This window comes from Pseudorca crassidens, chromosome 4 (assembly GCF_039906515.1).
Source record: "Pseudorca crassidens isolate mPseCra1 chromosome 4, mPseCra1.hap1, whole genome shotgun sequence".
Classification (NCBI taxonomy): Eukaryota; Metazoa; Chordata; class Mammalia; order Artiodactyla; family Delphinidae; genus Pseudorca; species Pseudorca crassidens.
Window position 1 is genome coordinate 86,014,062 of NC_090299.1, and position 12,382 is coordinate 86,026,443.

At 35.0% G+C, this 12,382-nt stretch overlaps 1 protein-coding gene and 1 long non-coding RNA gene across 3 annotated transcripts in view; one reads left to right on the top strand and one right to left on the bottom strand.

Moving 5' to 3' along the window:
* LOC137223774 (uncharacterized) overlaps nt 1-12,382 on the top strand; it is a 70,144-nt gene that overhangs the window by 37,974 nt on the left and 19,788 nt on the right. The gene's annotated exons all lie outside the window — the stretch shown is intronic.
* Nucleotides 4,876-12,382, bottom strand: part of LOC137223772 (UDP-glucuronosyltransferase 2C1-like) — a 36,859-nt gene continuing 29,352 nt past the window's right edge. For both annotated transcript variants that reach the window (XM_067736194.1, XM_067736195.1), the window contains exon 6: nt 4,876-7,522. In XM_067736194.1, the coding sequence (XP_067592295.1) occupies nt 7,243-7,522 (280 nt within the window). In that variant the 3' untranslated portion in view covers nt 4,876-7,242. The remainder of the gene's footprint in view (nt 7,523-12,382) is intronic.

Here is a 12,382-nt window from a genome sequence, read left to right on the forward strand (position 1 = left end):
AGGGAACGAAGATCCCACATGGCACGGGGCAATTAAGTCTGCGCGCCACAACTACTGAGCTTGTGCACCTCAATGAGAGAACCTGTGTGCCGCAAACTACAGAGCCCATGCACTCTGGAGCCCACACCACAACTAGAGAAAAGAAAACCCACCCTCCATAACTAGAGAGAAGCCCACGTGCTACCACTAAGACCCAAAGCAGCCAAAAAAAAAGAAGTGGAGACTAAAGATGTGACTGAATTGCTGCAATCTCATGATAGAACTAATGTGTGAGGAGTTGCTTCTTATGGATTAGTAAAGAAAGTGACTTCTTGAGATGGAAAGTAGTGCTGGTGCAGATGCTATGAAGATTGTTGAAATGAAAACAAATGATTTAGAATATTGCATAAACTTACTTGATAAAGGGGCAGCAAGGTTTGAGAGGATTGACTCCAATTTCAAATGAAGTTCTATTGAACACAAAATGTTTTCAAATAGCATTGTATGTTACAGAGAAACAAAAGAAAGAGTCAATTGATGTGCCACAGCCACCCTTGTCTTAAGCAACCACCAGCCTGACTCATTAACAGTCATCAAAAAGGTAAGACCTCCACCAGCAAAAAGATTATGACACATTGAAGGTTCAGATGATGATTAACATTGATTAGCAATAAAATCTTTTTTAATTAAGGAAGGTACATTTTTTTACACACTTAATAGATTACATTACGGTACAGACATAACTTTTACATCTACTGAGAAACAAATAAATTTGTGACTCACTTCACTGTGACCTTTGCTTTGCTGTGGTGGTCTGGAATCCAACCTGCTATACCTCTGATGTATGCCTGTAATTAAGTTAAAGATATCGAGATAAGTTCATACTGGATTTAGGATGGGCTCTAAATCCAATGACAGATATTCTTATGACAAGAAGGATGGAAAGGGTTTATAGACACACAAAGGAAAAGGTGATGTGAAGAGAGAGACAGCAATTGGAGAGAAACCACAGCCAAGGAACAACATGCATTGTCAGAAGCCAACAGAATCTTGTAGCGAGCCATGGAATGGATTTTTCAAGAAATCTCAAAAAGCAATGGAGCATAACAACGCCTTGATTTCAGACTTCTGGCTTCCATAACTGTGAAAGAATAAATTTCAGTTGTTATAAACTACTAAGTTTGTGGTAATTTGTTATAGCAGCCCTAGGAATCTAATACAGAGTGCTTCTACCCGACCTTTCCCACTATTATAACTTTTATCCCACATGTCAAGGATACAGTTTGCATTTGTGCCACTGACAAAGTATTTCTATCCAATTATATATTTGAGGGACTGAAAAAATCATTAGCTGTCCCAGGATGCTGTCATCCTCTTGGGAAAGAATTGAGGAAATTATTAGCATGCACACTTACTGTGATGCTACAGCGTTCTTCCTCTAAAGGACTTAGTCTCTTCATTAGTCAATGGATCAGGTCTAAAAACTCTCAGGTCTAAAAGCTTGATAAGTGATTATGATTTGAGTGAAACGATGGTCCTCATCCTTCTGATACTGATCCTCAAACTCTTCTGGTAGACAGGACAATGCCCTTTTTGGTGGCCTGTTTATCTCTATCACCATATTGATAGCTTTTCATGGGTTAAGACTGCTTGGCTGCCACTCTAACCTCACTGTTCACTGTGATCATTGTGACTGTCTGACTTCTGATGATTGAGTACCATCACCTAGTCTCTCTTATTTTTGGATTTGATTACAATTAACATCATTGAGCTCAGTTTTGTTACTGCCAACCACCTGGCCCTCAGAATATGGCCACACTGAACAATTTATAACTTCAGTAAACAATCATGTGGTAGATTTTCCAGACTTACAAGCATGTAAATCTTAATATATCCACTATTCTAAGCCTTTGGATTCCTTCTTTCACTGTTTATCATGGCACTTCCAGCATATCAATTTTACTTCCTATGGGCCATCACTTTTTCCAAGTTTCTACAGGAATCTCAGTACTCTGTTACCACCATCTCCTGGAGTCTGAACCCAGGTATTAAATCCTATGTCCTGACAGTGCTCCAAAGTTTTAAATGATGCTTCCTTATACAACTTTATGTTTTACTTTCCTTAATCCTATTCTTCAGCATACAGTTCCATATATAATCTCTCAGTTCCTGCTGGTAAATATTGGATAGGTCCTCCAGTTCTTTTGAGCTATACTATGTTTCCTCCCTTGGTTGATCCTTCTTATACCTGGCTTTATACACTGTGACTTAACCCTAGTCATTGGCCTGTGGCCAAGAGGGGAGATAAGAGCAGATACTGAGAGGGACATAAGATGTTCTGTAGGGTAGAGGACCCTATATCATCCTCAAACAATGGAGAAGTGCTACCCCTTCACAGAGAGGAGTGGGCTCAGGGGAATCTAGGAATTCAAGATTTTCACATACATTAACTATTTCTCTGATGTCTTGGCATTCTTTTCTTTCTCAACCAGGGTCCTGCTCTTCAAAAAAGTTAAAACTACGTTGGGAATTTAAGTAGAACTGGAAATGTTTTATTTTAAAATAAAACTGATTTTTCTTTTTCTTTTGCCTTCTGCAAGAGATGAGAATTGCTTTATATTCTGACAAGGAGGCTCCTCTGGCTTTCTCACTTAGTCTTAATACGATGGTCTAAAGTTCTCATTCTATCATATTTTCCAAAGCACTAATTCTGCAGAAACAAACATGTACCTTCATTTTCCTCATAATTTCTGCTTTTTCCATATTTATCAAATACATGATATATCACAAACACTGCTACCTTCTATTGGGTTTTAAAACGGGTCATGAGGCAGGACCAAACTCAAGGCTGGAGAAGTAGCTTCACCTCTTGACAGGAGGAGTTACAAAGAAAACGTAACCATTTATATTATACTGCAGTAAGAAACTTCATTAAATATAAATAAACTCATGAGGAACTACATCTTTCAAACATGGTTTTAGTAAAAAATCTACTTTAAGCATAAGAAAGTATGACTACTTTATGTAAACTTTATGTTTGTTTGCCTTACAAATCAAACATTTCTAAGGGCTCACACCTGATGTTCCTGCAGCTTTCAGAATGATATCTCTGATATCTCTTCTCCAGATCAAATTTTTCTATTACTGTATCTGTGCTATTTCTCTATTAGGAAGGAAAATTGCTTAGTTATGGATGAGTTGTCTCTGGGCATTGTTATTACTCCTTCCTTCTCAATGGATTAAAATTCATTTGCTAAGGAAAACTAAAACTTTGGGGATTAACATTAGAATTATTATTATCAAGTATCTATTTTCTGATTCTACTATTACTGCCAATAGGCTTTTACAACCAAGTCAGTTCTCCAGCCTAACTCTCCAGATTTTTTATGTCATTCCTTGAACAGGCACCCATCACAGCATTGTTGATTTAGTCTATGGATAGAAGCTGACAAAGGAGATATTTTGACCAAGCTATAATATATAAAAGTGCTAATTTTTAGCTTTTTGCTGTTGAATCTCTCTTTTACCCATTCCTCCTTGCTTAGTAATATTTTTCAGTTTTTCCAATACTTATATTTTTTCTTGAAACCAGAGACACAAATTTAGATATGGGAAAACATTTGATAGATTAAATCATGCTATACTTCTTCATGGACTTGTTCTTTCCAGGCAGTTATCAAGCAACCTTTTGTTTATTTTAAATTGCAATAATCAATACATTTCAGGAAGTTCCAGCTTACCTAGGAAGAAATATATAAATGACATGGAGATGGAGGTGAAAGACATCATTTCACTTAGTGCATCTCATTCATCACTCACCTTACTGATCATGGATTAACCAGGAATTTAGTCCTGCAATAACCTTTATTCTATAAAATATACATAGGAGGATGAGTCTTTTCGCTATGGAAGGGAAGACTTGTTGATTCCTGGTGAGATCTGCATCATTAGGGAGGGCTCTTAAGCCACTGGGGTTTCTCTGCTTGCCTTTCTTTACACCCCAAAAGGAAATTCACCTTCCCATGTGTAACCTGTTTATTCTCTGGTGGCTGACTAGGTGCAACTGGAGACCAAATTGAGACACATGTGAGTGATGCAAATTCTTTATGCTGCACTTCCATACTTAGCATGGAAGAAATTATAATCTTTAGAAATCAATTTCTCATTTAACCATTTATATCGACCTTGGGGCATTTCTTCATTCTCAGTGAGCATGATGAAATAGCAGTTTTATATCAATAAAGGAAGAAAGGTCTAATTTGTTCCAAACTCTCCATGAGTTTTAGGATCATCACTATTGCTAACTGCATGATGAGATTTTATGTCTAGGAGTCCTGGAAAGGAGACAGGATCTAAAATGAAGCATGTTAACCAGGGCAAATGATCCACGATGTGGGGAGCTTTCCCTCTGTAGAAGAATCATGATTTTACCACCTGACAAAGGTGAAAAACAGGTGCCTGCATTTCATGGTGTCATGTTGACTTCTGATATCATATAGGAGTGGTTTACATCTGAAGATATAAAAAGGTCATCTCTGTGGGAAATTAATGGAGGAATTGAGAGTGAGACATTAGAGCCAGAATCTAGAACCATGGTAGAATTGGAGTGGGATTCATAAGCAAAGAACCTGCAGAGGAAATGACATTGAGAAGCCAAGGGTAGGTAGTGATTCAATGTGCATTGCTGAACTGATAGTTCCTTGTTCCATAGGCAGCAGACTCAAAAGTCCCAACTGTATTGCTGTTTGAAATATCACCATTGATAGTCCCATAAATTTGGGGAGTATGGTAGGTCTGAGGCTGTAGGTTAATCATTATTTTTGGTAAAATATGTAGAACATTACAGTAACAAACACTCCTCATCAGAAAAGGGAAGCAAGTTTGACCATCAAGACATACAACCATATGAATCACTTTTTATTTATAACAGATAGAGCTTCACTTTGTGTTCACACATATTTGCATGTGCACATGTACAAAATACCTGCATACACCTATTATCATTTTCAAATAAGTCATGACACAGAAGATATTTGAGCAGGATTTCCTAACATATAGATTATATAATATAGATTATATGTAGTTTACAAATAGAGTATTTTAAATCATATTGTTTTAACTGACTAGGAAAGCCAGAGGTCATCAAACTCCAGGAAAAATCTTCTTATTGAAACTTAAACTGGAAAAATATAGCATATTAGAAAGGTTTAACCTCTGCATACCTAAAATTATTACCAGATTGTTAATTTAGTTAATATAATGATGCATAGATAATATAAATAGGTAAATATTTGTGTTTAAGAAAACTTTGGTCTCTATAAATAGAATATATTCATTTATTTTTAGGAGTAGTTTTTTTTAATAAACAGAAATTGCTAACAACGTATCCAAATCTTGAGTTTAAACTCCCTTATATTAAATCATTTTATTAGAATGAAAAAGTAAAGAGATACCTTGACATTAAGATTAAACTATGATTTTAAAGATTATTATAGGAAAGAACATTACCTTATTGCCAGAATAAATGATTTAGAAGTATGGTAAGTTATTGTTTTGATTACATGAATTAGATCTTAAAACAAACAGCATTAGTGCTTACATTTTTGAAACTTTATACCTTAAAGTATAATAATTATTTATTTCAAATCTCATAAAATTAAGAAAATACATTTTTTCTGCTATATTTCTTTATAGTTAATTTGCCATTTAAGAATAAATTTATATTTACATTGTACTTATTTGTGCCACTATTCCTGTTTAAAAAAACAGATAAATGCCCAAATAATTTTCATTTGTCCTAAGATAATTTTATATTATTTTCTAAAATAATTTTATATTTGATAGACTTATGTTTGTTCTATGATAGTAACTTTCAGTCTATTTTGCTTGGGTTATAAATATCAAAGTCCATAGTAAATTATTACTGAACTTGGTTGATATGTATTATATTGAATAATTTTTTGACCTCATGGGCAAATTATTGGCAAGCATACTGAAGATAGACTTTTTGGAAATGAAAGAAAGAGACTTTTTTTTAAATGGAGAATTTGGCAGAATTTCAAAATAAAATCACTGTCAGAACTCCCCAAAATTGACCCTGTATGGTTAGAGAAGAAGGAGAGGGAATATTCTTTTTTTTTTTGAGAACTTTCTATTAAAATTCAACATGTTGTCTTCACGTTTACTGCAGATTTCAGGCTGACAACTAGTTAATAAGAAGCCTAAGTACTTGTGCTTGGTATAGTGATCACAATACAGTTTGTGAGAAGACCAGGGGAAGTTATGGAGTAAAAGAAAAGGAAGAAATGAGAAAACTCACCGAGTTTCTGATTATATGTAGAAATCATCCTCACAGCAGATAGTATTTCAGAGAAATGCATTTTTCCCCCAAAGAATCTGCAGTGTAGTCTAAGAAGTTTGCTTATTTCCAAATGTGTTTATTGTAAGTAAAATTAATGTAGGAAAGAATTTTTTAAAAAATTAAGTTACTTTTAAAAAGTGGGTATTAAATTCCAATCATTTACTTTTGCTCCATCATACTATTAACCATGCTAACATATGATAATTAGCTAGTTTTCTGAAGCCACAAAGTGTTACAATACAAATGAAGTACTATCATTATTAATATCCAAATGAAAGACAATCTTCAAATCAAAGACAAAAAATAGTGTTTTGTATTCTAAGAGAGACAAAGTCCAGTGTGTCATATGAAAGGAAAGTGATGTTGTAAAATGTGCTTAATAGCAGAGTAGAAACCCTAACAGTCTCCTGACCTTCCTGATTGGAAGGGAAACTCTGACTAGAGAGAGTATGCTCTACACTACTTCTTGTAAAGTTCCTTTAGATAATATGTAATAATTCTTACATGCTGGACCCAAAATGATGTTAGATATTTAGGAAATATTCAATATGATCAGTACTGAAAATTGTTAATCATTATGTTCCTAAGGCCTCAAGCAGCATCTCAATTTGTTGAGCTGAAAGCAATGAATGAAGTAAAACACTAAGTCTTTAATGGTAGCAACTTCCATGTGTTTATTTGTTTATCATCTCTTTTTAGAGAATAGATTATTTTAAACCTTAATTCTAAATCATGTGGCACATTTTGGGGGTGAGTCTTTGATCTTTGACCTGATAAGCTGAGGAATGGATAAGAACCCAGGAGAGTAGGAGAGGAATCTGTTCAAATCAGTGGCTGGATTAATTCAGATGGAGTTTATCAAGGTTTCCAGCCCAACTGTTAAAAAAACAAAAAAAACCCCACTACTCTTTCTTTTTCTTCTTTGCAGTTTTACCAAACTTCCAGTAACAAAACAGGCAACATTTAGTGACCAGGAATATAAAAGTTGCCACGCATGCTAGCAGGAACCCAATCACATCCAAAGAATTGTACTGGTACCAGGTGAGGTTGTGGATGGCTGGCCGAAGGTGTTTGGCTCCTTTGTGGCGCATGATAAACTCAATCCAGAAGACTGCTCGGTCCAGGGGCTTCATAGGCTGATCATGGTGAATTCTTGATAACTTCATAGCATTCTCTTTATAGCTAAGGATTGAATAAATATGTAGATACTCACTTGAAAAATTTGTTAAGGACATGAAATACCTAAAATTTTTATATATTATCAAAGGTATATTACATAATTATTAATACATTATTTCATAAATATATCACTAAGGGCACAGAATGCACATGAAAGTTTGTTTCCTCGAGATATTTCTAGATAAGGTGGTCTATCAGCTGGAATTCATTGGATGTTTCATAGTCTTAGTAATGATTGGAGGTAGGGGAAAAAATAATTTCTAATTGGAAGTAGAATTTTAAATGTTCAGAAATAGGAATGTAGAATATGTGAGTTGAGAATACAGAATTTGATCTCATTTGCTGAGTATGGTATTGGGAACATGATAGTGACAGGAAGCAGCATTGAGGGGTAGGTCTATGAGAAAGGAACCCCTTCCCCTTCCCCCTCAACCTTCCCCAGGTTCTGTCTGGAGTGTTAGTGTTAACAAGAAGCTAGTCTTCAACAGTAGCAAGAAAGATTTCAGTCTGTGATCTTCACGGCCCTGGTATTTCAATTGAAAACAAAAAGCTTAATATGACCCTATGGGCAAGAAGTAGGGCCTGAGATTGAGTAGATGCTGGAAACTTTGCTTCAAGCAACAGAGGGATGCAAGTGCAGTGATGAGAGGGAAAAATGGCAATAACTAGAACACTAACCCTTCTAATTTTAGTCAAGGAACAGAAGACCAGTCCCTGGTTTTGGTTTAAGTTTTTGAACGGCTGACTTAGAAAAAGGATTTCCTTGGGTTTGTGAAGGACATGAAGAAGGGAGGTTATTCTCCCACACTGAAGTGCAGTCACCATTGATGGAGAATACAGAACATTAAATTATAGAAAATAGTGGAACAGCATGTAGAAAGTTCTGAGGAAGATAATTGTGGCTAAAAAAAAAAAATTATACAAAGTCCTGTTGCTCTTTGGTTAAAAAGAAAATACTACAGGCCTTTCTTAATACACAAGAATTTAAGGAGTAAATACCTCTGGATATATCTCAGGAAAACAAGGAAACAACAACAACAAAAGCTCCAAGACACAGAAACAAAATATTTGTCAGATAAAAAAATAATAAAATCGTTCAGGAATAGAAATACTGTAATAAAACATGAATTACATCAAGTCCATATAAACACCAAACTAATGCTAAACAATGTTGGAAATGTGGTCATGGACAAGATGTGTATGTTGTAAGCTTTGATAATGTCGTAATGATAATGCAGCTGACAGAAATTAACATGTGATGTTTAAGAGACATGGACTGGAAGTTGAGAATTGATTTCAAGTAAAAGTCATTCTATACTGACCAAAATTGGAAACATTTACAAAATAATTATTCTAATCTCTACTGTCAAAATTTTTTCATAGATTTATATGAAATTTTTAGTAAGAATTTATCTGATATTAAAGAAATATTTATCCAAAGTCTGGCAATACTTTTAATTTTAATGTTTTTTCCTCACAGAGTATATTTATTTGATTTTTATGAGAAAGAATAACATAATAAATATAATCATTCATCATTAGGAATTTATTTATCTATGATTACAGCTAATCTTCATGTTGTTCAAAGTTCCCCACAATTTATTCACTGAAGTAAGTTTCAATTTACTGAAAGTTTGTAATTTTGTATAACATCTCTTCATTCCTCCAACTCCTAGCTCCTGGTAACCACCACTCTAGTATCTTTTTCTGTGTGTTTCACTTTTTATATACAAATATAAGTGCTATCATACAGTATTTTTCCTTCTCTGATGTATTTCATTTAGCATGATGCCATATTATCACAAATGGAAAGATTTCCTATTTTCTCTTTGCTGAATAATATTCCTTTATATACATATGCCACATATTCTTTATCCTTTCATCCACTGACAGAAACTTAGGTTGTTTTTATATTTGGCTATTGTGAACAAGGCTGCAATGAACATGGGAGTGAAGATATCTCTTCCATATTCTGTTTTTATTCCCTTTAGATACATACCCAGAAGTAGGATTACTGGAGAGTGTAGTAGTTCTATTTTTAATCTTTTGAGGAGCCTCCATACTTCTTTTTTATAGTCACTGCACCATTTGCATTCCCACCAAGAGTGCACTAGAGTTCCCCATTCTTCATATCCTTACCAACACTTGTTATAACTTGTCTTATTTTTTTTTTAATAGATCTTTACTGGAGTATAATTGCTTCACAATCTATGTTACTTTCTTTTGTACAACAAAGTGAATCAGCCAAATGCATACAAATATCCCCATATCCCCTCCCTCTTGAGCCTCCCTCCCACCCTCCCTATCCCACCCCTCTAGGTCATCGCAAAGCACCAAGCTGATCTCCCTGTGCTATGCTGCTGTTTCCTACTAGCTAATCATTTTACATTTCGTAGTGTATATATGTCGCTGCTACTCTAACTTCACCCCAGCTTCCCCCTCCCCCGCTGTGTCCTCAAGTTCATTCTCTATGTCTACGTCTTTATTCCTGCCCTGCCACTAGGTTCATCAGTACCATTTTTTTTAATTCCATATATATGCGTTAGCATACAGTATTTGTTTTTCTCTTTCTGACTTATTTCACTCTGTGTGACAGATTCTAGGTCCATCCACCTCACTACATATAACTCAATTTTTTTTAAGGCTGAGTAATATTCCATTGTATATATGTGCCACATCTTCTTTATCCATTCATCTGTCAATGGGCATTTAGGTTGCTTCCATGTCCTGGCTATTGTAAATAGTGCTGCAATGAATATTGTGGTACATATCTCTTTTTGAATTATGGTTTTCTCAGGGTATATGCCCAGGAGTGGCATTGCTGGGTCATATAGTAGTTCTATTTTTAGTTTTTAAAGGCATCTCCATACTATTCTCCATAGTGGTTGTATCAATTTACATTCCCATCAACAGTGCAAGAGGGTTCCCTTTTCACCACACCCTTTCCAGCGTTCATTGTTTCTAGATTTTCTGATAATGGCCATTATGACCAGTGTGAGGTGATACTTCATTGTAGTTTTGATTTTATCTCTAATAATTAGTGATGTCGAGCATCTTTTCATGTGTTTGTTGGCAATCTGTATGTCTTCTTTGGTGAAATGTCTATTTAGGTCTTCTGCCCATTTTTTAATTGGATTCTTTTTTGGGTTTTTTTTTGATATTGAGCTCCATGATGAGCTGTTTGTACATTTTGGAGATTAATCCTTTGTCCATTGCTTCATTTGCAAATATTTTCTCACATTCTGAAGGTTGTCCTTACGATCATACACCATGATCAAGTGGGATTTATCCCAGGGATGCAAGGATTCTTCAGTATATGCAAATCAATCAATGTGATACATCATATTAACAAATTAAGGAATAAAAACCATATGATCATCTCCATAGATGCAGAAAAAGCTTTTGTTCAATACCCATTTATGATAAAAACTCTCCAGAAAATGGGCATAGAGGGAACCTACTCAACACAATAAAGGCCATGTATGACAAACCCACAGCAAACATCACACTCAATGGTGAAAAACTGAAAGCGTTTCCTCTAAGATCAGGAACAAGACAAGGATGTCCACTCTTGCCACTCTTATTCAGCATAGTTTTGGAGGTCCTAGCCACAGAAATCAGAGAAGAAAAAGACATAAGAGGAATACAAATTGGAAAAGAAGAAGTAAAACTGTCACTGTTTGCATATGACATGATACTATATATAGAAAATCCTATAGATGCCACCAGAAAACTACTAGAATTAATCAATGAATTTGGTAAGGTTGCAGGATACAAAATTAATGCACAGAAACCTCTGGCATTCCTATATTCTAACAACGAAAAATCAGAAAGAGAAATTAAGGAAACAATCCCATTTACCATTGCAACAAAAAGAATAAAATACCTAGGAATAAACCTACCTAAGGAGGTGAAAGACTTGTACTCAGAAAACTATAAAACTCTGATGAAAGAAATCAAAGATGACTTAAACAGATGGAGAAATATACCATGTTCTTGGATTGGAAGAATCAATATTGTGAAAATGACTATACTACCCAAAGCAATCTACAGATTCAATGCAATCCTTATCAAACTAATGGCATTCTTCACAGAATTAGAACAAAAATTTTTACAATTTGTATGGAAACACAAAAGATCCCAAATAGCCAAAGCAATTTTCAGAAAGAAAAACGGAGCTGGAGGAATCAGGCTTCCAGACTTCCAACTATACTACAAAGCTACAGTAATCAAGACAGTATGGTACTGGCACAAAAACAGAAATATAGGTCAATGGTACAGGATAGAAAGCCCAGAGATAGAACCATGCACATATGGTCACCTAATTTATGACAAAGGAGGCAAGAACATACAATGGAGAAAAGACAGTCTCTTCAATAAGTGGTGCTGGGAAAACTGGACAGCTACATGTCAAAGAATGAAATTAGAACACTACCTAACACCATACACAAAAATAAACTTCAAGTGGATTAAAGACCAGACACTCAAATGTAAGACCAGACACTATAAAAGTCTTAGAGGAAAACGTAGGAACTCCTTGACATAAACTGCAGCAAGATCTTTTTTGACCCACCTCCTAGAGTAATGAAAATAAAAACAAAAATAAACAAATGGGACCTAATGAAACTTAAAAGCTTTTGCACAGCAAAGGAAACAATAAACAAGATGAAAAGACAATATACCTTGTCTTTTGATGGTGGCCATTCTACCAGGTGTGAGGTGATACCTTATTAAGGTTTGGATTTGCATTTCCTGATGCTTAGTGACATCAAACTGCTTTTCATGTACGTGTTAGCCATTTGTGTGTCTTCTTTGGACAAGTATCTATTCAGTAACTCTGCTTTATAAGAGTTCTTTATATGT